The 26,809-nt window shown below is 39.6% G+C and overlaps 3 protein-coding genes and 1 long non-coding RNA gene across 6 annotated transcripts in view; 2 read left to right on the top strand and 2 right to left on the bottom strand.

The window, feature by feature from the left end:
• LOC109855790 (phytanoyl-CoA dioxygenase, peroxisomal-like) overlaps window positions 1–21,147 on the bottom strand; it is a 42,301-nt gene extending 21,154 nt beyond the window's left edge. The window contains exon 1 of one of the 2 annotated variants that reach the window (XM_020430390.1): window positions 20,643–21,147. The gene's annotated coding sequence lies outside the window, so the exon portion shown is untranslated. Of the gene's footprint in view, window positions 1–18,591; window positions 18,796–20,642 lie in introns of those variants that run through there. The other variant, XM_020430389.1, reaches the window with a different exon arrangement.
• Window positions 3,366–11,099, top strand: LOC109855788 (histamine H2 receptor-like). 2 transcript variants are annotated; one of them, XM_020430386.1, is made up of 9 exons: window positions 3,366–3,538; window positions 4,437–4,630; window positions 6,235–6,372; window positions 6,868–7,174; window positions 7,870–8,115; window positions 8,328–8,568; window positions 8,867–9,106; window positions 9,645–9,921; window positions 10,081–11,099. In XM_020430386.1, exons 1-8 carry the CDS (start codon window positions 3,440–3,442, stop codon window positions 9,908–9,910), a joined length of 1,731 nt encoding a protein of 576 aa, XP_020285975.1. In that variant the 5' UTR covers window positions 3,366–3,439; the 3' UTR covers window positions 9,911–9,921; window positions 10,081–11,099. The 2 variants fall into 2 exon arrangements, with proteins under 2 accessions (XP_020285975.1, XP_020285974.1); XM_020430385.1 differs by lacking the exon at window positions 8,867–9,106.
• On the top strand, window positions 16,012–24,153 carry LOC109855786 (gamma-glutamyltranspeptidase 1-like). Its single transcript, XM_020430382.1, has 10 exons — window positions 16,012–16,647; window positions 17,169–17,356; window positions 19,960–20,229; window positions 20,359–20,582; window positions 21,641–21,833; window positions 21,963–22,160; window positions 22,260–22,509; window positions 22,642–22,835; window positions 22,943–23,183; window positions 23,262–24,153. The coding sequence occupies exons 1-10, from the start codon at window positions 16,618–16,620 to the stop codon at window positions 23,523–23,525; spliced, it is 2,052 nt and encodes a 683-aa protein (XP_020285971.1). The 5' UTR covers window positions 16,012–16,617; the 3' UTR covers window positions 23,526–24,153.
• A 50-nt stretch (window positions 24,154–24,203) lies between these two features.
• On the bottom strand, window positions 24,204–26,748 carry LOC109855793. Its single transcript, XR_002250333.1, has 3 exons — window positions 25,869–26,748; window positions 25,645–25,791; window positions 24,204–24,613 (listed from the first exon to the last, which is right to left on the bottom strand). It is a non-coding gene; the product is annotated as an uncharacterized LOC109855793 (long non-coding RNA).
• Between the last annotated feature and the right edge of the window lie 61 nt (window positions 26,749–26,809).

The following is a 26,809-nucleotide window of genomic DNA, read 5'->3' as shown; positions in this document are numbered from 1 at the left end:
CGAGAGCGTGAAAAAAGCGATCGATGAATTTTTATTCAAATATCACGTTCTATCTTCTCCGGTGTGTGACGTGAATACTCTTGAGCATCACACAGTTCCGTAATCTTCCCCCAAAAAAAAACAGTTTCCATTACGACTGTCGCAATTTTCATTCCGCAAAGTATCGCATCGCGTTTACGTACGAGTAAACTTTATATAACTCGAAACAAAAAAGAAAAACGCATCAATAAACATTCGAAGTGACGCGCAATTACGCGCATCTCACGCGAAGATTCATATTATTCTACTGTGATTTATTATCTGTATATTTTTCTCATCTGAATTTTTCAATACACTCACGATCATTAATCACAACTGAAAAGAGTTTCAAAGATCATCTTTCGCGTGTCTGATTGTTAAATTAAATTCATCTATCTGTTTTTCTCTTTCTCCGTTATGAGAGATTTTAATCTATAAATATTTTATCTAGGATCAATTTAGATAAAGTGACGTACGTTTTTTTTTCTTTTTTTTTTTATCGATAATAAAAGAATATTTTCTTGTCTCTGAAGAATCGATTTTTATCGACACGAATTGAATGATGAATTAAAGCACAGGAAAACTGTTGCAAATTTCGAAAAAGTATTACAGAAAGATTAGAGACGGATTATCATAGAGAAACAAACTCAAAACAAACTTTTGAAGTCAATTTTCCAGTAAATTGAGGCGATTTTTTTGGAGGGCGCTCAATGCCGGGAGTTGTTTTTAGATGACACTTTGACTTTAAAGACGCTATCTAAACTCAAATTACTGACGGGGAATGAGGTTTGACGAAAAATGAAGGCCTCGCTAGGGACGCGAATTAAAAATCAATGTAAGTCTTTTTTTTCTTACGAAGCGTGAAAAGATCTGCGATCTCGATTCGCGACTAATTTTCTCGAAAATCAACGTGGGACTTTTAAAAGGTGAAAAAATCCTTTCATCTTATCTCTTGATTCGGTATAATCCATAAAAAGAAAAAAAATCTCTCCGGGAAAAATGTTCTCCTTTAACCTCGTCGTTTCTTTTCGACAAGATTATATCGCTTAAGTCTTCGCGCACAGTCAATTAAATACCGCCGCCGACTTGTCTCAAACTTGTTATTTCTGTTTCAGCTTTGAGAATTTATGATCAATGATTTGCGCATGTTGGCGCAAATTTAATTTGAAAATGTACACGATTGATGACAATACATCTCCCTTGATCCTGGGAAATGCTCTCATAACGTGTACCATCACGTAGACGGCGGCAGGAATTCTGAATGAAATTATGAGGATGAGATTTTATCGGAATTTATACGCTTTTAATGAGATTATTGGCGTTCTACTGTTTCGTGGCAATCGGCGAATGCGACGTTTCGATGTCGAAATGCTGAACATCCGCGGGGATCTATTGCAAAACCATTCTCCGGGATCGGATATACGCGAAATTTCCAAATTAACGAATTTCGAAATCGGCTTACCGTCGCCGAACCGTAAAATAAACACGAGCGTGATTTCTTCCACTTCGATAAGAATTCCAATCGGAATGATCGCATCGATTGCCGGTTATGCTAATATATGTGACTTGTTTGTATGAAATTTACATCTTTTCTACGCACTTAAAATAAGCAATAAGAGATTCACAAAGTAAATAGGAAAGTTACGAGGTATTAAAATTCATATAAAAATTCTAGTAATATCTCTATAATAATAATCATAACAGACACAGTAATAATCAATTTAAAATACATGCGTGTGTACACAATAGCACAATAACAGACAATTTGAGTTTTAAGCGCCCGATCTTGACACGCGACCTTTACTTCTCGCTAGATTAATGCTCATCCCATGTACTTATCTATTCCGATACATTGTCTGGAAATCCTGCTTTTTTTTTTTTTTTTATTGTTCTCGTTCAAAGTTTATTTTCTCCACGTGGAACAAATATCGATCGCGAACGCTAACGCAATTTATTATGAACAATTTAAGAATTAGAAGAACACGGTGAATAATTTTGTAATAGACGGCCTGATTATTTCAGCCGTTGTAACGGCCGAAACTTATACATATGTACAAATCACACGTTTTATTATTAGCGCTCTTCATCGTATTCACTCCGGAAATATAGGTTTAGGAAATCTGCGCGATTCGCGTCTCATCGTCGGACAAAATTTTGTCATTGTGTTGTGCGGCGCGCGGTTCACACACAAGCCCAACTTTAATTTGCAGACTATAACGGACCGGTTAATAGGTCGACGCTGTAAAATTCAACGACACACAGACCCGAACGAGGTCGTCTTTTCTCTTGGTCGCGAGACGCGCGACGAGAACCGACGCGATATCGCAGCAGCCAAGTTTGGCGTCGGGGGGAGAAACACACTAATGGTCGATAATGGAACAGTCGCGCGGTGCGGTCATAATCGAATTACACGCTACCCGTGGTAGCCACTCGTGATCCGCAAAACGGTTATGTTGCGGAAAAGACGACGCGTTTTCTCTGGCGTCGCCAAACGCGGTGACGCGGATCGATGAGAAGGGTCCGCCCCATCCGTTTGCTCCGCGAGAGAGAACAGGGTAATTACTTGTCATTAACGACAGATCCGATCGATCTCGCGATCGCGATGTTTACATTTAAAGCTGCGCGCTTTAAAACATAATGTTAAATACTTAACGGGACATTTCGAGACGCGGGAACGACTTGACATTTGACTCGTTCGCGAGAGTCGCTCAATAAAGAGGGTGAACGACATCGTCTATACACTTTCAGCACAAATTATTTATTTTCTAGTCTCTAATTGAAAATACACTTGGCCTGTTTATCCCGCTTCGTACAGACGAAAGTTCAGATTTTAAATATTCATCTTTTTCTTTCACCTTTTTGACGATAAGTTATCAATATATTATTCTAATGAGACACACGAGAAGATTAACGTATCCAAGTGACCTTTATTATTGTCCTCGGTTATATCTGTAATCTAACTTGTGTGCCGATAACCGTACACTATTACAATGTTAATGACACGCGAGCTGAAGCGCTTGAAGATAATATCGTTTCCACTGCACCGTCTGCCATAAATATGAAATTTGCTGCGTATTATATATTCTCATAATATGCAAGTCATATTTTCAATGAGTCAACTAATCTAGCTAAGATAACAGTAGCGCAATTTGTGCAAATAAATACTCGACATTTGTGTGTGAAACTTAACTTATATCGATTATCAGAAGAATTATCTCAACACTTTCATTATTTAAAAAAAAAAAAAAAAACTATGTTTTCTAGATTTTCCAGCCCCAATCGCCATTATATGCCGCAAATGAGGATTTGGAGGCTCAGCAGGCCTCGCTCGAGCAAACTCACTTGAACGGGCGGCCTTGTCTTCTCCTCCCCAAAAGAAATCTCCGAAAGCAAGAAAATCAAACACGCGGGAGGAGAAGGAATGGTCCCTTGGGCCTTCGGTATAGCCGTCATCTTCGTGTCAATTGCTGGTCTTCTTCTGAATAGCTGCATAATTCTCGTTCTCGGTCTTAACAAACAGGTGAAGCGATTTTCCGTATTTTGCGGAATTTTTTCCTGCGTAAAAATATTGTTTCATTTTTTTTGTTTTTTTTATTTTTTTTATCGCAGCGACAACGCAGCAAAGACAGCTTTTAAAACGCAATATTTTATTTATACGTGCGAATTTAATGATTTTTTAGCACGATTGTTGCAACGTCCGGCGCGCGCACGTTGCAAGCAATAATACATTAGAGAGACGTATGTCCGGCTCTCTCACGCGCGAGTTAACGCGAGCATTCCCGAAACATTTGGTGAAAAAGTTCATGCAACATTAAAAGACACGTTAAAAGCCTATTTGAGAGTCTGCGGGAAAAGAGGGAGAAAAGCTGTTTAAAAAACTAGTCTTAATCACTTGCACGCTTTATTTAGCGCCGGCACGGAGACGCGAGCCGTTGTCTCTTTTTTTTTTTTTTTTTTACGACAAACGATGGCGTTAATTTTATTTGCCTCTTTTTTTTATTCAAGTTTCCGCCTCTATTGAATAATTTTTTCGCGGACACGTGAAAGTGCCATTAAATCATCACAATTGCGAGCGTATTACAAATGAGAAAAGTTTAATAACTAACCGAAATTCCGACTGAGTGTCTACATATCGAACAATTCAGAGAACACGTGTATACTCATGCAGATAAAAAAGTTTTAATTATGAAATACCTGTGGATTTTTTTAAATCGATAGAATTTTGCAAAATCCAATTGATCGGGAAATTCTTCTCTCTGAAAGGAAAAAAAAATAATACCAACCTTTAAACATTTTTATGAAATTCTTTGTAGATTTTTTAGATATCAATTACCTTAAAAGATTTTGATTTTGTCATTTGAAATTCCGTTTGATTTTAACGAACTTCGTTTCTCCGAAATGTTGCAATGCGATCGCAGACGCAGCAACCACAGACGGCAGCGAACAATCTCCTGCTGATCCACTTGAGCGCCGTGGAAGCAGCGGTATGTCTGATACTTTTGATCTTCAGCATGGGGCCGGCCGCCGGCACCTGGTGCGTCTTTCACGGATTTCTTTTAGCGCTTTTACACCCGGTCGCTCTCTGGACGGTCACCGGATTGAATTGCGAGAGGTGAGTTCAATGTTTTTCTCTCTTTCTCTCTCTCTTTGTTTCCTACTTTCTCTTTCGATTGATGTCCGATGTGAAGAAGCGTCCGATGCAAATTGGAGACTCGGCGAAATGAATATCAAGCCGAGAGGCGCATCGCTTTTTCGCTTCCCACTCCGTCGCTCGCCGGGAGACGAGCAAAATGCACAGTCAATTCCTCAATAAAAGGCCAATCGATGCACCGAGATTTATAAACGAGATATATGCAGAAACACATTGATTATGCCGCGCGTTGGCCGCGTCAAAGAGACGCGGATTTTAAAAACAAATTTTAAAACCGAATTCTCGACGCGCATGCAAAGTTTTACACTCGATTCGAATGCCTCTTCCGCGAAACGCAGAACGCTGTGTGTGTTCGTTTTCGAGTATTTCCGCGATACGTTCGATATAAAATTTTTGTGTCCACGAAAAATATTTTATTCAAAGTGCACATACGCACATATCTCCCGGGGCTGTAGTGCATCTTGAGGCGCTATTAAACGGAATTTCACGGCGAGATAAAGAAGAAAGGACGTGAGCTCGAGCAAATCGAGGACAAAGGACGCCGAAAGGGACCTTCGCGGAAAATCTCTTTCTTGCGGGAATCTTCGATAAAAATCGAGTTCAATCTCGATATATGGCGTAGCTATACGTCACGAACGAGGCCTGTCTCTCTCTGTTGCGCGTCCCCGATATGTAAAAGACAAGATTTCCAATATGTAGGATGTCAATAATGATTCCGCGCGCGCAAACAATATCACCGCGAAGCTGTCAGATGTGATGCGTGACAAGGTTTCTCGCTCGAGAACCGTAACCCAGAATCGCGCATCGTCGTTCCATTTCTACTTGTTGCTTATTCTCGCACACTCTCGCGCCCTAACAACTTTACGATTAATGATACCGTGTATTTCAGGATTGTTTGACGCGAGTTCGGATTGCGCTCGGGACAATTCCTCGGCCTATATATGTACACACATGTCGCTGTGTGCGCGTATCGTTAAATAATCTCGAGAACAAAAGCGAAAAAATCAGCAAAAAAAAAAAAAAAACAGAAATAATACAAGGACATGAGACTCTTGTTAAAAAGAATTCGAAACTTTGTCCGAGCGAATCTTTGTGACGATCCGCGATTTCCGTTTGTCGAGCGCGACTCCTTTTTAAGGGAAATACGAGAGAGTATCAGAAATTTCTGCCTTTCTTTCTTCCCAAAGGGCACATTGTCAGGCTTGATTCAATCGATCGTGAAACATTTTACTAAGCGAACCAACCAAGATTTCAAAGCCCCTTTTTCGATTTCTCATCTTTCCGTGACTTGTGAGACTTCGGACTTTTCTATATATTGTATTTTTGTCAATTTCCCTCGGGAGCGTGTGCCGGTCGTTCAGAAGTGTGACGCACACCACCCTCATTTATTAGCCACGACACGTTAATTTAGATAAGTAACGAAGAGAGGGTGGCTAAAGAGTTCGCGCAATTCGTTGGAACGGCACACGCGCGTCCGAGTGTAAAACGGAAACCGGTTAATGTACGTCCCGTTCGGATGTGTCCATCAGCTTCCCGTACAATGCTGTGCAATTCATCTTACGCAGGTATTACGCCATCGCTGAACCGTTGCATTACGAAGCGTTGGTTTCTCCGCGTCGCGTGGCTGTCGGATTGGTCGTTTCCTGGACGGTCTCTCTGCTCTTGTGTTTGCCGCCGTTCTCCGGTCTGGTGCCACCTTACAGGTCTGTATACATATATATACATATATACGTATTACACTGTTAAACAGGCACCACCACCGCCAACGCGCGACGTTGTCGTCTCTCGTGCTGTTACATTCCGCAACAGTATTCCACAATATATTGCGTCGCAATTGCTCCGCATTTCCTCGCATAATGAACGTGATTTGATTTATTTTGTGTTCCGTCGCTTCGTGCGCGAGTTACTTTGCGCTACATAAAGGAAACTTCCTAGCGGGACAATTTTCGCGACGCGCGCGCTCAGCACAAAAGATTTCTCGGAATAAAGGTTTCGTCAAAGCCGACAAAGTCAGTTAGATTAATAGAAACAGACTGCAGTAATGGAGAGAAGTGAAGTGTTTTAGCGTGAATTCTCTTTCTCTCTCTCTCCTTTTTTTTCTCTTTCTCTCTTTCGTTCTTCCTGTGTTCTATGTGCTTCGATTTCCGTGGCAAATATAATCGCGTGCGTTCTTTTTCAATTTCCTCTCTATTGATCAGGTATAACGCGGGGTTGGGCTGCTGCGCCCCAGATTTTGGAAACGATACTTGGGGCTACGCTGCGGCGCTCTACGGCATCGTTTACGTCATTCTGGGCTTGGGCCTGCCGACCGTCCTCGTGACACTCTGCAATTTACGCATGCTGGGTATCGCGCGGTACCATCGGCATCGTATCGCCAGCGCGATTTACGAAGTCACCCTGAGCGCCCAGGTGACCATCACCCATCAGCGAAATCCGTTTTTCGTGCCAATCGTCACCGCGCCTTCCGCCGGCGGACCGCCACGTTTTCACAATGCCGCATGCACGGTTCGTACAATTCAACCATTAGATGTAATATATCATTTTCCGCCGAGTTTAAAACTTCCGGAAGTCGTGTGTATAAAGATTTAGCGGAGAGACTCCGCGCAAACTTAGATAGATTTATATCGTAGTTTTTTTAAAACTTAAATAAATATCAACACATTGCGAGAGAAAAAACGCAAATCGAGAAAACTCTTGAGAAATAACAAAGTTATTGTTCCTTTAGGTACGTACTCTTTCGAGTCTTCTAATTAAAAATAAATATTTTTAAAAATTAAAATGCGATTTTCTCGAAATCACGTTTTTTTTCCAGCGGAAAAGCTTGACGGATTTAACTTTTGTTGTCGGATTTGAGTTAATCAGCCTAATTAAAAGCCCCGCAGTTAAAGTCGGTAATCTGTAATTTAATTTTCTACCCGGGAAGTTAGCAAGTCAAATCGATAGACACACCAACGCCGCCGGAGGCATCGGTAAAGTACGTGCTAAAACTTCCCGCCCTCAGAGCGTCTCGTAACTAATGGACCATCCGTTTAGCTTCTATTTCAGGAACCTGACCCAGGATCTTCCAAATGTAATTAGCTCTATGCACTTGGAAATATCGGCGAATATTCTGTTGCTCGCAAATAAATTTCAACAATGAGACCAAAACCTATACAGTGTACAAGCTCGTCTCTTATCAATCTCGCGTATAAACGTTTCAGGTGATGCAACTGGTCGGTCCACTCTACATGCTTTACTTCCCGTATTGCGGATTCGTTCTCTGGGAAGCTTGCAACGCTGCTTCTCATCAGCACCGCCTGAATACGAGACTTTTTTCCGTGGCGTCGTTTCTACTCGCTTGTTCGCCGCCCATCAACGGCTTCCTGTACGGTCTCAAATCACAGACCCTGCGACAATCCGTGCGTAACTACTGGCGTAAAAAAGCGACCAAGTCGGAACTGCAGCAGGTAATTCCACGACACGTGGAAAAATGACGTGCATCGCGAGGTGCAACCTCGTTCGAGTCTGTTGCGTCGCTCGACAGAGTACGAGCGTGCTCGTTCTTCACGGTTTACGATTATTGTACTCGCTTCTCGCGCGTCCTGTTAAGCTTTTGTCGCGTTCGCGTAACGTACGTCAGCGGTACGTATAACGGTGTGAGAAAAATCGTGCTTTCCAGGAGATACAGGCGAGAACACCGAGCGTCGCAGGTTCCAGGCGACCCTCGGCACCCTCCGGCAACGGAAATGCTTCCTTTTTCCCCTTCCCGCCCTTACAACGAAGGCTGAGCGACGCGCTGCTGGCCCTCGGCACCTGCAGATCCGGAGACAGTTTCGAGAGCGATAATCTCGGATTCCAGCGCGGCACTTTGCAGCCAGCCGCCTCGTGTAACACTCTTAGAGTGCCAACTAGCGAATCAGGTATGTAGTTATACGATCCTTCTCCGTTGTACGCCGATAATGTTTCTAACGAGTTATCCCCGTCGTGCTTTCCATTATTAAGTAGCATATCGTGTTCGCAAATAGCGTTTTAGATTTAAGAAATGACGCGGCGCGTAGTCTTGCATTTTGAAGCGCATGTCCTTAGACAAAGGTTTTTTCTCATAGCTAAGATGTAGATCTCGAACACAATTTTATAAAAAGATCATACTTGATCGTTGACGGATAAAGCATTCGACAATGACACGAGCGTCGTACCTTTCATGATGGCGCGATAAAGGAGAACCGAGCAAATTGGTGCGGGCGAGCGCGAGCGCCGCCACTCTGATGGGTCCTAATTATCGGAGCGACTTTATCGAGTCCGATTTGAAGGCGGGATGCGCCCTAGCCACGTGCGAGACCCCGAAGAAAAGCCCGAGGATTTTAATAACGCGCGCGTACAGCGAGGAGAACCAAGACGGAGGCAGCCCGCTTATGAAGAAATCCCAAAAATCAAATGTTAACCCTCAGCCGTGCGAAAGTACGTCTCAGAGACATTAACATTATACAGTAGTGTGTGTTTTATTCTTTCAATTAGCGTGCGACTGTATGCAACTTTCAGATAGAACCGCGTGTCAAAGATGATAAAAAACTTTATCTCGCTTTTTGTTGTGACATCTGCTGACATTTTGCGTTGCGTTGCAATCGCGTTGTCATTAGGTTTATCTCTCGTTGTAGGTTTTTCATTTACTGATTAATTATTTGGATTCAATTCTTTGGAGCTGCGTTTATCTCGTATTTTTTTCCTTTAGCCTTGCCGTTAGCATGATATTCCCTGTGTCTTTCTTTTTCATCGACTTTTTTGCAGTATCTCTTGTACATATCTCTTGTACGTATTCCTATCGTCTTCGTAAGCAAGAACCGATATTAAGAATCTTCCATGTAATATATCGTATACGTGTTATCGTAGGTTTTGCATAGAAATGTTGGGAATGAATAGATCGTTGACGCGAACGAAGATGGATCAATCTTAAATTCAAGAAAATTCAAGGGGGTTCTTGTTTCTCGCGCATGCACAGAACGACGATGGCGGAATTGTAGCATTGGGAGCGAGAGCAGCACCGGAAGCAGCGACACGAGCGTGTGGACCACCGGCGTTAAACACGTAAGGAGTAACGTGAAGAACTCGACGAGCGATTTGTCGTCGCGGCGAAACGCGCACGGTAAGAATTTGGAAGAAGAGGACGCGCTGTCGACCACACTCAGACCGAACAACAACAGCGAGAGCAGCGATACCACAGACACTACCACGGCCACGACTACAACCACCACCACTCTTCTTTAAATCCGCATTGAGTAAGTAGTTTTTTTTTTAGCGCGTTTGTTTTCGCTGTTTATAGAATTTGCAAATGATTGTTAGAAAAATGATACACGAAGATTGTAAAAAAAAACTATAATGAAAAATAAAAACAACGATCGATCTAAAATTTACTTAGACGAATTGCTTGAACGCAGGAAAACGGAAGAGAGAAGAAGGAGATAAACGACAAGATGAAGAATTCAGTAGAGCAATGTGGAGGAGGACTCGAGACTAAGAACGATATAACCGAGAAAAGAAAAAAAGAGACAGATCTCAGAGAAGTTGTAAGAGCTGCGCAGAAGTTTCCGCAATCCAAGTCGAAGGACAGAGAGCACAAGCTCGTAAATTTACCGGAGGCCGCGAGTAAGCTGAGCACAAATGTGAAGACTCTCTTAATACCTCTTTCTTCTTGAGTAAATCCAAACGTACTTTCCTTAGTTAATCCGTTTCATGTCTCGGACGAAATAAGTATCGCGTGCGCTTGAGCGAATACAAAGCAGGAGAGGAGAGCATTTCTCTTAATCATGACGCAAGTCCCGCGGAAACAAAAGGCCAGGATCGATTGCAACGCGATTATTTTGATAGCTCGCATCTACTAGCACAAAAGTATAATATTTATATAATAATGACAATTTATAATAATAACGCGTGGTTTTAAGTAGCACAAAGAATGATCTCATCGTTTTTTATATATCGATTGTGTTTCGCTTTAAGAAAAATGTCATTTAAAAAATTCTCTCAAATGAGAACCAAGTATTACCGCGTGTACAAAGTGTAAAATTGTCATCAGCGAAGCTGCAAATACGTGCACACAAAATCATTAACGAAGAAATGACGACAATGACGTCAGTGTCATTGTCGATCAGAGTCCATCGATGAATAAAAGTCAACAAAATTTTGAAAAACAAAACAATGTCCAAATTGAATCTGTCAATAAAAGCATCGACGTTACATAAAGAGACTGGATCGTTTTGTTATATATATACAAATAAAAAAAAATAAATAAATATATTTTACACGTTGAACTGATCGTGTTGCATTCTTGCAAACGAGAATTCGGCGCAGCCGCCTACGCTCGAGAGACATCAATATGTTAACATGTATATTGAAACATATTTTTCACATATCCTAAAATTATATTTTTGTATATAACACATAACCTTGAAATTACATATTTTTTCACTCTGCAACGTTTACAACTGCGTTCCGATATTTACAGCCAGCACTAAAAATCTATACCTTACGTCACATGTGCTGTAAATTTCCAGTACTGGCAGTGAATATCGGAACGCGGCCTATTATGCACGCAACAGTGACGTGGAACCATCTGTTACACACACATACACAAAATAAAAAGGAAAAACGAAAAAACTGATTAATACACCCTCGGCGAATCCGAGGATTTCAAAGAATTTTCGCTCGCTTGTCGTGACAGAGAGAGAGGAAGAGAAATTAATCGTAGATCGTGTTCCGATCATTCTTGATGAAAGTTCGCGTCGCGTCGCGTCGGCGTGACGAATTCGCGGGAACTCGTTATTCACGAGAAGTTCCGGTCCAATTTGTCTTTAATTTGCCGGAGTGAATAATGGGAACTCATAGTAGGTAGAGAAAAGAAAAGTCGAACACCCGAACAACTTTTTTTTGACAAAAAGCGATAACAACGTTGAATCAAAGATGTGAAGAGAATGTTTACAAACGTTTAAGTTTATCGATCGCGACGTTCATTCTTCTACTAAAAAAACAAAAAAGACAAAAAGAAAGTGAATCTCACACTGCGGTAAGAAGCGCGTCTGTACTTTTTGTAAATGTCAAGTTTTTGCTCGGTGTATTAACGATTGTATTTATTCGACGTGAATTCCGTGGCTCTCTCGCCGATTTAACGTCTACTCGATTAATGATTAGCGGCTACATTTATTAAAACAAGCGACAATTTCTAGTGCGAATAGCTGTTAGAGAACCGACACCGCTGCGACAAACTGTGTGTACAACAATCCGTGTAAATAGAGAATAATTCTGCTTTGTCTCTGTATATGTAATGTAATTGCGACAAGAAATTCTTTCTTGCGCAATTACACGTGTGTATCAATATGCCGAGTAATTAACCTGTGTTACGCTGATGAAGTGGCTGTGCCGACTTAAATACACGTGAGATTGTTAAGTATGCGAAGAAATTGGTATTCGCGCGCGTATTTTTTTATTACAATTTAGAAACTAGTCATTCCAATCACGTACACTTCGACTACACCGAATAAAAAAAAAAAAAAAACATTATTTAATTTATATCTCATCCCACCGATAATATACACATATTTGTGTATATTTCATCATTCTCTAACTAATTATTTATATTATACATATATATACAATAACATATTATATATGAAAAGACGATAATATATAAATGCGTTAATAGTGTAAAAAGTAATGATAGAAAGTTATTATAGAATTGAGAAATAATGATTGTAAGTAATATATAATATTGAGATAATTAATGTATAATGTATGAATAATTAGACTGAATGTGTTATTGGGTTATTGTCGGCACGCTGCTTGCTATGTCATGAAAGATATGGAGCGTCTGACGATATGCGACAACGTTTTTTTAAAAATGTCCATAGACGTAAATTTACGGAACTTCACGTTGTATCTCCGTTCGTAGGATACAGAGAGAAAAAGTAAAAACCGTTTCTCACACATGTACTGAAATTCCAGCTCTCGATTGAGACTAGAGTTTAATTAGTTCAGCCGTTGCCGAGATACAGTACAAGCTATCTTAGCTGAACTGGCTGAACTCGCGTGAGTCATGATCGATCTCGCTGCGCGTACACACTTTGTGCGAGGCATCGTATGCCTCTTGATTTATTACAGGTGATACAGAAAAAAAAAATAGATAGATACATATATATTGTATCGTTCGTAAAGTTCTCGTAGCGTTTTCTAATAAGTTGCCATTAAACAACACGTTCGCGATATGTACACGAGTCATCGCGCGAAAAACATCAAACAGCACCGTATACGAGAATTTACAATAGCGTTTTTGATCGGTACGAGTTGCTTCCGAAGCGATTAATCTTGATTTAAATGGCGATCATAGATATAAAAGAAATATAGACTGCGCGTGTAAGAGGAGAAGTGAATCAAAACGCAGAGCGAAACAAATGCTTTCACTCATGTCTCTGTCTCTCAGCGTCCGGAGTGGGTATCATTATGCAACCTCACGGGACGTCAATCGACTTCTGTCACTTTTGCCCCTTTATTGCTCGGCGTTTTTCTATCGTCCCACAACGCTATTTCTCATACCTACTATTTTTCTTGCCCACCAATCACCGCATCACTAAACAAGGTTAGAGACACGAGTGAAAGCATTTGTCCTTGTCTGCGTTTTGACCATTCCCTCTTTACAGAGAAAATAGAAAACACGCGGTCTATTTCTTATGTGTCTATGGTGGCGACGATGTGTGTCATTGTCGATGAAAAAGTTGTCCATTTGTTGGCGTCTCACTTGTTCTTTTTTTTTTCTATTTTTTATTTCCAGTCCTTTCTTATCTCCATCCCTTGAAATCGCGAGTCTTATATGTGATTCTCAGCTTTGGAAGCATATCACACGTCTGATACGTGATTCTCATTTTGGATTTCAAAAGCATATCACGTCTCTCACACGTTGTTATACTGCAAGTGATGAATGACGTTACTTTGGTCGAGTAATATGATCGGTCCGAGAGCGATTCGACCTGTACCGATCGAAAAACGGTATAATTTATGTGAGAGTCAACACGATAAACCTTTAAATCTCACTTAAAAAACGCTACGCTCTATTTTCCGAACAATTCAATATATCTGTAAAGAGCAATGAATACATTACGGTACGCACAGAAAACTTTTAACGCGTACGTCACCAACGTCCAATATAATTCGCTAAAATTCGCTTGTCCACGAACACAGCCCGAGCTGCCGGTCAAACCAACTCGTCAATTAGAATCTGCGCATGTGCAGCTTGGATATATATCGTCACTCCCTACGTATAATTACATAAGTGTCACATACGGGAATTTTCAGTTTATTGCATAGTGACACTTAGAAAGTCATGTTCTTTATGGTCACCAAATATTTAAAAAAAAATATTCCTAAGTAAGGTAAAAATTTAAAACCGAAAGATTCCTTACTAACTAGAGAAACTATATGAAGCTTTGAGCTTTTAAACTGCTCTCCTCTAAAATTTGCATTTTGGAGTTACGGGATTATACGTAGGGAGTGACGATATATCGCGAACGCAATTGCGTATCCGTTGTTGTTGTTGTTATTGTTATTGATCAATGATTGAGAGATTTGAGGAACTTCGTCGGGTGCGAATGTTGTATGTCGATGTTAACAAGTACAAAGAGTTTCAAACGATGTCTAAGTGTATAACGATAGTGCAAATAAAAACACCTGATAGCTGGATCAAATTCGTAATTGTTCACAAAAAATCCCGAATCTAAAAGAAAATATATATATATATATATATTGTGAAATCCTCTAAATCTGAGTATTGCCGGGATCGAGTTGAGTTCTATTAATCTGATAACATCCCTTCTATCTCCACTCTCTAGCAATACGCTACTTCACGCAAGGATTATGGAAATATAAGATAGTCGGGAGTGTCGGCAGACAAGAGGAGACGTCAAGATTCATGCGTTAATCTTGATCGATCACTAATTTTGACAAATGTTAAAATTTCGAGTTAAAATTATCCATCAAGGATATCCATTAAAATTGGCTGTTGATACAAAGTGCATGCAAATATACGCAACATTTTTTCTCTTTTAAAAAAACGCGCAAAGTCTTTTTACCGACTTTATCTTCTTCTTTACCGCGTACACAAATATTACAAATATTTAAATATGAAACTTGACAAATATATATGTACATATTACCCAATATATCTTTTACTAATACGAAATATTTCAAAAATGAAGTTCTGAAGACAACAGAATTAGCTGATGGCGCTTGTTATCTAACACTCCGATCTAAAGTACATAAGAAGGATAAACACGAATTTTACCTGTGGTTCTTACTTTCAAAACATGTTACCTGCAACGTTATTCGTCAGTTCGTTCTGTGTCGTTGTAACCCACCCGTTGTACCCGTATATAGGTAGTATATCATCACGGTCGAAAGTGGTCGTTTGTTGTGTTCATCCTTCGTTAATCACACCGGTTTCGAGTTGCCAGTCTTGCGTGCTTATCGGACTCGCCTCGACATATGAATTCGCGACTTCGAATCTTTTGCAGCAAAATATTATAATAGATATTTATATATATACGCGAAAAAAGTGCGGTCGATAAAAAATGTACAATTCCGTTGACCTTCCCAATAGATCGATTTATTTCACGCGCGACTATTATAGACATGATTACGAAGATGAGATATTGCAGCATTGGATAGACAAGGATTGCGTGAGAGATCACGGCAGGTATGTACTAAAGCCCTTTTCGAGATGTTATTTTTACAATTTTATCACTGTGACGAAAACAAATCACGCTTTGAAAGTCACGATTCTTCCAAACTTTGGACCAAGTTTTTGTCACGGACTAAGAAATAGAAAGACGGAGCATTAAAATCGAAGGAGTACGTCACGTCTGTGGCGGGAGAAGTAACCATATCGGCCATACTTGTCTCAAAACTCGTTTGTACATATGTATGCAGAAAATGTGTGTACAGTACCAACTTAAATATAGTCTATATAATGTCTACCACGGACTTACAAGTCCGTACTCTTTTAAGTAGAATTAATGCATTGCACTGAAAATCAGTAAATATTTGACTCATTGTCAGTGGAGGACTTAACTATTGAATCAGTAAATATTTACTGATTTTTAGTGCAATGCACTGATTCTACTTAAGATAGTAATTACTTCTAATTACTAATTACTTCCACACCAAATTTTACTTGAAATTAAATAAAGGAATAACTGAGATTTGATACTTTCATTTAATATTTGAAGGAATAACTAATTAAAAAAATTGATTTCATACCGTTATTTCTATTTGAAAAAGATAACATCGGTCTCTTAAAATAATAGCAATTCCAAATAATAAAAATTATTTTGCTATATTTTAATTTTTTTAATTTGAAAAGAACTCAGCTATATATTTATTCAAAATTAGTGAAATTTTAGGCATAATATAACGACGACCGGTTTCTCCCCGCATGTCTGAGCCAACTCTCGCCCAAGTTAGGACTTTATGCACCGTCTCTCTATACTTTAGTCCGTAGTTTTTGTATAATATATTTTACAGCTACGGCCCTGCCGTGGCATTGCGCACACTCGCATCGATTTTGACGAATGCTCAGCTGATGTACTTGCATGCGTCGTTTCGCGATTCTGCGTTCCTTTCGAAACGTGCGTGAAATCGTCACCGGTGGATACATCTTCCGATAATTTATCGACTCGTGCACGTATATCTCTCTTTCACGATAGTTCTTTATCTTTCGATCAATTGTCTCGCTTTTTTTGTACTCGTTTGTACGTCTGACGAGCAAGAACGAAGGGGTTCTCATGCGCTCTCGTGACGAGCACTCACAGCTGTCGAACACCGTGTTTCCGATCGAAATTACGTTTCACCTGCCCGAAATGTAAACAGAGAGTCGTCGATATGACGTGGAATTTCTCGACGTGAGCCCCGTTCGAGGGATAGAGCAGCGGTTGTAGATGGTGACGAGTAAACGGCATGTCTTCCACGTGAGTGATACGAAAATATATCGGAATTGATCGAGCAAAAGACGCTAAGCGCGAAGTGGATATACATTGCGGAGCAATAAATGCAATATCTGCGCGAGAGGAAACTTCTTTTTATTGCTCTACGGTGTACGTTCAAAAAATCTCCTCATTTAGAGGCCGGGGATTACACTCGCAACAAAAACTTAAAACAACAAATGTTATTTTACGTCAGTTGTTGCATGATACCCAGCAAACACACAAAGTAACAGTTACGTAACATTAATAATTTCCCACTCAACAATGTAACTGCTACGTACTGCATGTTGCATTGCAGTTACATCGTTGAGTGGGAAATTATAACATTAATGTTACGTTACTGTTACTTTGTGTTTGCTGGGATATTGAAAAAAAAAATGCGACTGGTCACACACCAGTCATTCGTTGACAATTAAAATACAACAACGTCCGTTATAACGTCTGTTATTTGAACGCAAGTGTAATTTCCTTTATTGTGTCGGTGTGATAAACGGAGCTTTTCGCAGAGAGGAACCATGAGAGTGTCCTCGGCCTCGTCCAGCACGAGTTCCGTGTACACCAGTGCCGACGATGCGCGCCAATTCATTAGTCACGAGGCTGGTCAGTTTCCCGATACGGATGACGTCGGAACTACTTGGCTCCTCGGTTCGCGCGGCAGGTCGAAACGAGTTTTCGAGAGGTTTAAAATAACCAAGTGAGTGTGGGACACGCACACACGCACATGCCGTCGAACACGACACTCGTTATAAAATATATCACTAAGTATTATCTCACTCTCGCGAGTATTAATTATCTCTTGAGAAAATCGTAGATAAACAAACAACAAAAAAGTACATACGCAAGCAACAAAAACAAGTACATTGCCAAAGACAAAGTCTACTTTATTCAAGCACGTCATCGTTCAATCTCAGTTTGTTTTTTTTTTTTTTGTTATCAAGCAAAATTATCTACCTCTTACTTATTATTGTCAACTGTCACAGGATTAAAATATTCCGCTGTTAAAAAATAAAAAAAAGAGCAAATCGAGAACTCAGATCTAAAATTCAAAAGTCGCGTTCAACAGAAGCGAGCGATTAGTAAGCGCGTTGTTCGATTTGAATTGTTTATCATTAACGTAGATAATTTCGTATTTATTTATTTTAATAAATGTAGTTTAAAGGTCAATGATAAACAATAAAACGATCACGGAAAAAAAGGGTTGCTATTATATGGTAAGCAGGAAAAATTTGTTGAGTCTGCTGCATTTTTTGTTTTATCAACAAAACAAAAATCTGGTCACATAATGACTAATTCCTTGCTATTCTAGCAAATGTTTTTTTCCGTACATTCTGATTAAAACGGCCAAAAAGTCAACGCAGATGTCAGCGCGAAATTTGACAAATAAGATAATTAATCTTAATTCCATAATTTTATTGACACGTACGATCAAGTATTTGAATTCAAGTAGATATTTCGGATGTTATTACTGACATTTTAGGAAGCGATTATTACGCATTGGAGAGAGACATTGCGTCATTGCAGATTTTTGCAGCAGAAACGTTGATAAATAATAAAGTTGTGAATTGCAGCACATTATGTATCAATTTGTCTTCTCGTGTGTGAGGAAACTGCTCTATCGGTAGAACAGTCACTTAGAATACAACCATCTCAATTGTTGAGCTTATAATATAATCTAGGTTGTTCATTTCAATTTCGAGTTTAACGTTCTCAGTTGATACGTTGTATGTAACACTAAGAGAAAAGATTTTTAATGTATTGTTGCGAGATGCGCGACTCTTGTTTGTCAAATAAAAAAAAACTCATGATAAGTGTGAGAGAATTAGAACATAAAAATCTTTAAGCAATAAGACTCGAAAAAAGGGATCAATTACAGTTCAGCATTTTTAACCTATCAACAATCAAGATTGTGATTATATTACTTTCGCTTACCGTTTAAAAACTCTTTTGATGTCTTCGATCTGAACGGTTGGATGTAATATTGAAGAATATAGTCCTTTGCAACGAATGTCTGACAACTGACTAACAGTCGGTAGTTGATTATTGAGAGTTGAAGGCGCTAACTTATTGCATCAGACTCCCATTCCGTCGTACGTTCACTCCGACATGTTACGGATGCGTATGTTTTCGACGCTCGCGCGCAATATATATCTATTTATACGAGTGGATTGATAAATATCTCAAGCAACGCATAGATAGCGACAGTAATAACATTAATGTTAATCACGTAAACTTTGGACGTTAAATGTCCGAGCAATTTTTGAAGATGAGATATCTTAACAACTACTTGGTGGAAATTTCTACTTCTACTTAATGAAAATTCTCCCTTTTCCTAAAAAAAGTTATAGTAGAGGAGAATCGACGGTAAAAGAGAACACAATGCCAGCGACATTGTGTTGCCGAATATCAAGCGATAAAAGTCATGCTTGGACACGAACGTCTTACGTTCACAGGAAACGATTGGATTTCCAGAGCAAGTTACAACATTGTCTTCCTTTTTATTTTTTTTTTTCCACTTCTTTTTTGTTTTACAACGTAAAAAATTCCTTAATTTTTCCTAAGTTTTTCTTTCCCCTAAGTAAAAATGTCATAGTACGCACTTCGAAAAAGGTCTGAACTTTTTTTTGATCGCGAGAAAGAAATGTTTACTTTAGCGAAGATCTCAGCGAGAAATTAAAAATTTATTTTTGTACATAATTTTGACAAGAAAAACTTTTTGAAATAAAAAAATAACGATTTTACATGTATATAATCGTTATTTATTTGACATGTGTTAGAATCAATTCTTTAAAACGTCTTTGACCGTATACATTTTTCGGTACATTAAAAAAAAAATAAATAAACCTTAAAAAAACTATCAAAACAAATGTCATTTCTTTAATTTATAATCGTGAATAAAACTCTATAAATTTTAACGGATTTTTTACGTAAATAATAAAAATTCGCGTCGGACATAAATGTCAAGGTTTACAAGATTACCTATAAAAAAAAAAAAAAAAAAACAACGTTTACAAAATTAGAGTTAATGATATTATCCTGACACGTTCTTGAAGTTTTATCCTTCAAAACAACAAATGTCAAACACCGAATCATTATTGCAATGTTTGAGCAACAGCACTATTATTGTCGACTATCTATGCGTCGTTTCAGATACTTATCAATCACATAACATCTACATAAATTCGGGGTGCTGTATGAATTCTATCATGGTCACTACTTTGTAGCGATCGCATTAATTTCATTACACGAATCGATAATGTTTTTCTTTTTCGGCTGACAACAAGATTTTATATTTTACAGTTTGTCGCACGAAGAGGTTAAAAGAATAACTAACAGAGCGTACCGAGCGGGGATGGTGATAATTGGTACGATAATGACGATACTACTTTTGTTCACGATAATCGTATCTGTTCTGTCTTACCACCGGAACACAGCGATGCATACGCAGAAAAATAAAAATCTGATACCTCCTGATCCGGTGGAGACGCAGCCGCCGTCGTGGAGCGAATTGAGAACTTTCAAACGTGGCGCCGTTTGCGCAGATGGTGTGCCATGCGCCGTTATTGGCAAGTACGTGGGTAAATCGCGCGAAGTCTCGAATGAGATTTGAAAAACGAGATTGTAAATCGCGTTGGGAAAGTTACTTATGGACTTATTGAAATCGATGGTTTTTTTTAAAAAAAAACTGGAATTTTTTAGGTCAATTTTAGAACGGAACGGATCAGCGGTGGACGCCGCATTGGCGGCGCTGATTTGCAACGGTCTTGTCAACATGCAAAGTTTGGGATTAGGGGGTGGATTTATGATGACAATCTACGAAAGATCCACGCGCCGGGCACTCGTTCTCAACGCGAGAGATCGAGCACCATTGGCGGCGAACGCCACCATGTTTCACGGAAAACCCGCGAATGTGTCTTCGCTTGGTAAATTTCGATTAAACTTGATAAAATAATATGATATTATTTAACGTAACATAGACTCACCAATTCGGGAGAGATGACATCAACAATTTTAACAACCTGTTTTATCCGCGATCGACTCCATTATTGACCCATCCACTTGTTTGCACGTATAACACAATCAACAGGTTACACTCACTGTTAATTACACTCACGCCCGATAATTAATCAAAACTACATCTTTATCACGGCACTCCCGATAATCCGACATCGTTTAAGATGTGAGTGACGCGAAAATTATACACGCACGAAAGACACTGTACAACGTACGGTTACGCGCGCCATATAACAACCACGACCTGCGACAATCTGAACGGTCTTGCGACAACTTCGCGCGCTTGTGGGTAAATTCACGCCTTTCTAAGTCAACTCCGGTGAGGCGAAAGTTGACGAGTCGATACTCACGTGTTAGGCTGTTAATCGCGATCGCGAATGCCGATCAACAACAGTTCGCGACAGATCACTCCATATTGTATTTAAACACTCCCGGAACTTGTTTGCAATTACAAATCTCGTCTCGGAAAATAAAATTGCACGAAAGACCGAGAGCGGGACGGCCGTCTGGTCTCGAGGTGTCGCGCGAACGAAGGGGGAGGAGACTAATCACGGGTAAGTTCCACTTGCCGTTTGCAACGCTCGTGGAATCATTGGGTGCGTTTCTAGAACACTCAACGGTTGAGAGATAATCACTTCTGAGTGGATCATACTTTTGGAACCGCAGCAGATTTTGAAGAATAGTCCTATCATAAGTGATGATCTCTCAACCGTTGAGTTGTCTGAACGCACCCATTTCATCCTTGTTTTCATCAAAAATTAAGCAAAGATTGGTAACGTTGCGAACGACAAGTGGAACTTATTCAACGTGGGGCAAGCAAATGACGTAGACGCGCTTATATTTGAAAAAACAAATACAAGTTTGAAACAAAACGTTTAAAGTAGCTTTTCTAACAAAACAGAAAAAAATGGTAACATTATTATTATCTTTATAAATATATAGAATAAATTCCTACATACTTTTATAGGCGCATTGTCGGTCGCCGTTCCCGGCGAACTGGCCGGTTATTGGGAAGCCCATCAAAAATTCGGCGTCTTACCATGGGCGGAGTTGTTCAATCCGAGTATCGAGCTCTGCGAAAAGGGCTACGAGTTGACATTAGTACAATACGATGGCCTTATGTACAATAAGAAAAGCATTTATAACGACCCAACTCTAAGGTAAATACGTGCAGTTGAAGTAAAGTAGTTTAACATATTGTACAATCATAACTTATAAAATATTTATCTAAAAAAAAGATACAGCACATTGCTCCATAAAAAATACTTGTTACTTCACTTTTTTTTCAGGGAATTATTTGTCGATCCTGCGACCAACGAATTCAGGAAGCCGGGATCCATAATCAAACCTCTCGTGCTTTGCAAAACCATGCGAATTATCGCTGAGAACGCGACGGAATTTTACAACGGCACGATTGGACAGCTTCTCGTGGACGATCTGAAGGAACTCGGAGGCATCATAACGATGCAGGACCTCAACGAATACAAGTAATCGGAAGATTGTATTTGCCGCAGAGCGCTACAAATAATAATATTGTTCTTTTGTTTTGTTTTTTTTCCATTGTTCCACTTTTCTTTTTTATTCAGAGTTTCGTGGAACGAACCGATTCAGGCGAACCTCTCGGACGGCACGCAACTGTTCACCACGGGTCTACCCAGCAGCGGTGCTCTTCTCACGTTTATCCTCAACGTCTTCGACGAATACGGCTTCACGCCGGACAGTGTGGCCGATTTTAACGCGACGATTCTTACGTATCACAGAATGATAGAGACGTTCAAACACGCGTACGCATTTAGGGCGAATCTGGGCGACCCAGATTTTGTTAATATGACTGAAGTAAATATACAATACGTAGAGTACATATTACGTGTATTGAAAAATTGATAGAAAAACTAAATTTCTGTCGCTCTCGAGTCTTCATCAATCTGCTCGATCTAATAACGACGTTGTATCTTTGATTTTTTAAAGATACTTAAAAATCTGACTTCGAAAAGCTTCGCACGCGAAATACGAAAGAAGATAAGCGACGAGCACACGTGGAAGGACGCGCGACACTACGGCTCTTCCATCTACGCCGGTGCCGAGGATCACGGTACTGCTCACATATCGATACTGGCTCCGAATGGCGACGCCGTGTCAGTGACCAGCACCATTAATTTTTAGTAAGTTATCAGATAATTGTTTTATCTTACGCAAAGAATCTTTCTAAAAATTATTAGCCGGTGTGTCGCAAAGACTGTCGCTCGACTACTTTTCGTTTATCTCGCAGCTACGGGAGCGGAATAGTCAGCAGAAGAACCGGTATTTTGCTGAACAACGCTATGGACGATTTCAGTATTCCGTCGAAAATCAATTATTTCGGTATAAGACCCAGTGTCAACAATTACATCGCGCCTAAGAAGCAACCGCTGTCCTCGATGGTGCCGTCCGTTTTCGTCGATCGTCACGGCGACGTCAAGATGGTTGTTGGTGCCGCTGGTGGCACAAAAATTACAACCGCAGTGTCTCAAGTTCGTAAGAGTTTACATTGAAACAGTTGAAAAAAATTTCATTGACGTTGTTTTGTCAACAAAACTTATTTTTTTCAGGCGACTGCAAAGATCCTTTGGATGGACCAAACCGTGAAGGAGGCGGTGGACGCGCCGAGAATACATCATCAATTGTTTCCGTCGGAAGTGACTTACGAGTATGGCGTTCCAAAACAAGTGATCGACGGCCTGAAACGTCTGGGACACGCCACCCTACGTTACCGAGATCGCGGTAGCATACTTTGCGTGATACTTTACAACAATTTCACGATTTTCGCGAACGCTGATTATCGCAAAGGCGGCGATGTCTCCGGAATCGATTGAATTGACAATTTGAAGTGTTTACTAGTTTAGTCAAAACTAGTCATTCTCTTTAAAGACTGAAACTTTTTCTAAACTTCCATACTATAATGCAAATTATAATTTTTTTGCGATTATTATGATATTGTATCAGTACGACCACAAATTTTGTTATTGCGTTCAGCAATAGTTAATTCACGGTATTTATAGTATCATTCATGTGGTTATTGCGGATCGCATTTCTTTGATCCGTATCTTCTCAAATTTATCTTCCTATGAATTTTTATGTAAGAGACATGTAAATAAACAAGCGAACATTTATAGTACGTTTATACAATAACGTCAACGAATTTTACTTAGTGATATTTTACTCGAATGCTACGTTGATTCGCACGATCAATATTCTTAGCATGAAGCGTGTCCCGCACACGTGACGCTTATTGAACACTTCAACCTCGTAGCGCATTTTTAAAATAAATGTAAAATCTCGAGGTCGTTATAAATGGTGTAATTGATTTACTTCCTACTTTAAATTGCGCTATGTTACACATCAAATGTCTTCGCTTTGGTTCTTACACGATTCCGAACTTATAGTTTACAGTTGGCACAAAATGTTTCAAATTACTTTCTTCGATAATTTTATCGTATAATAAAACAATTGTATTTTTTATTATAGGATAACATTTATGTAATGTACTTTTATATAATAAATAATTATTTAAACGTTAAAATGTTTTAATGTGACGTACGATTATTAGAGTTATGAGAAAGCTCTCATTTCTTTCTGCGTTCTTCCATCACCGCACAGTTCTCCTTCTTCAGCGTCGGTTTTTGCATCGGAGCGACGTTTTGAGGTGTCGTCCTGAACAAATATATAAAGCGTTTGTAGTAACTATTCTCTTCCGGTGCTTTTGCTCAGCGAGGAAACCTGTTTTCGAAGCGGTCCATGAAGATTATCGACTCCGCTCTCGACTAGATCTTCAATTTGAGAATAGATCGGAGCCAATTAGATGTGAACGTTCTATCAGGATCAGATCGATTAACGGTATACATTTCGCATCCGCGTCAGATGTCCTTTCGAATCATCTTTCGAAGTTGTTTGATCGTAGTTTCTGTAAGAGAGAAGAAAGAGAGAGAAGATATCGCGACCGGACTTTGTCTGACACTTGGTTCGCGCAAAGATAAAACATTTCTCTGGTTATAATTAAACGTTGTCTCCTCTTATCTTGCGCATGTATTTCGCGTATTTTATCAATGTACACTTGAATCTGAAAAATCAAACTGCCCCGCGTTCGATTATCTCGAACACAAATAATGTAAAATTTAGACGCTTTTGTCTGTGAATAACAATCGAAGCATAACAATGAGTCATTACGTAAGACCTTGTGTGATAAAAAATTTTTACACTTGTTTATCAAAATATTGTTTCGCGTTATCATCAGTACCGACAAGGTATCAGCTTGAACAAACATCATACGTGCGTTTGTTCGCTTATTATTTTGCTACATGGTACTTTTGCGAATTATATTGTACAAAGGTTTCATGTTATATATTAGTTCTATAAATAGCAATATTGTAGTACGCGATATCAAGAAAATATTTACTCCTGTTTTCTTGTTTGTTATATCTCGACTCAATGTTCTATTATTAACTCAGCGATAAAAACCTGGCATTTTTTTCGTCAAGATAGAAATTGCATGACGAAAGAAGAGCAAAAAGTTACCGGGCTTGCCGTTGCTATCACGCGATTCGCCGAGAAACATGACGCGGGACCCTCTTTAATCTGGAAATTTTGTTTCGATGTTTTACAGCTAGACGTCGTTTACGCTCCGATAGTTTTGCGCGTCGAGATCAGCATATCCCACGACGTAAAAACAAGCAACTCGCTGATAGCAAACTTTCCCCTCGCGGCACCTCAGCGCGCGCTGATATCTATATTTCGCTCCTGCGCACGACACCGATGCGAATGCGACAACAAAGTATTTCATCAAGACAGATCGTGTTTGTACACTCGAGTCGGAACGTGTGTGTTACACATTTTCGAATAAATTGAATTATTTTACTCACTGGCAACACAGCGTTGACTTTCATTAAACTTCTGCCTTTATATAAAGAAACAAATATATGTATATATTTGTTTTACCTTAATTAAAGTTTCATCCTCTGCTTCCGTCGAGACGTTTTACGTCGCTTCACAAAGTATTTTTTACAAGGCGAATTGTAAATCGTTGTACGCTTCTTTATGGATCGACATTGACATCTGCTGTCATCAACGATACGAATGTTGAACCTGAAAAAAATACGCGCAGTCACTTCAAATTTGATGGTTTTTGTTCGCTTGTAAATTTATTCCAATAATCGTGATACCTATATTGCAATTCCGTCTTATTCAATAATATTTTTTTTTAATTTTGACCCAAAATGCGAGTTTTTTAATGAACGGTTCGTACATAAGTACGGAGCTCAGATCGAATTTATTTCACCGTGATACTATTATTACCGGCGCTACGTACATACGTATCTTGTATGTAGAAAAAGAAAATGCACCTAAACATAGTCTGCGGACTTATGTACGACGCAAAATGTCTGGAAATTTCTGGGTCGCGTGCATTCACTCGACGTATAGATTGGCCACGTGAGTGATGGCCATTGGATGCGACCTGCGTATGAAGATATTCTTGGTCGTATCGGACCGTTCACCGTGCGTGCAAAATTATGCGTGCGTCGGAAAACCGTCAGTTTCAAATCAGTGTCTAATTACGCCTCGAAAATAAGCGCTTCGAATTGGACACTAATTAAGTAAACAACCGCAGTTTTTTTTTCTTTCACAAAAAACAGCTGAGTACACAGTTTACAGATATTGATGTCTCATCAAAAAGACGATATTCTCACCTGTTGCTACGCGCATTTCGTTTAATTACATTCAAATTTTGTCTCAAGCGCACACACTAATGAAATGAGAAAAAAGAAATTGCGAACTTTTTTGTAAAATTATGCAACAAATTGGTCAACATAAGACGAGCAAGTTGCACAACTTTGCGAAGAAGAAATCGTTGCCGATATACGTTATCGTCGCAAGCGGCATTGATAACTCGGTATGCAGATATGTCGCTGCGTCTGTTGCGCAATTGTGCAAAGTTACGCAATGGGTCGGACTTTTCACATTAAATTAGACGTTTAAATTCAATCGGAGTCAAAACTTCTACGAGAAACGTGTTGGTAAACACGTATTCTCGTAAACACGCGGCGTCAACGAGGGGAAGATCGACCTCGCAGCCGGCACTGGGCGTCACAACAGCGACGGGTGC

Source organism: Pseudomyrmex gracilis, unplaced genomic scaffold (genome assembly GCF_002006095.1).
Source record: "Pseudomyrmex gracilis isolate BER0280 unplaced genomic scaffold, ASM200609v1 scaffold_99, whole genome shotgun sequence".
In the NCBI taxonomy this organism is placed as follows: Eukaryota; Metazoa; Arthropoda; class Insecta; order Hymenoptera; family Formicidae; genus Pseudomyrmex; species Pseudomyrmex gracilis.
This window is presented reverse-complemented; position numbering and strand designations above follow the sequence as displayed.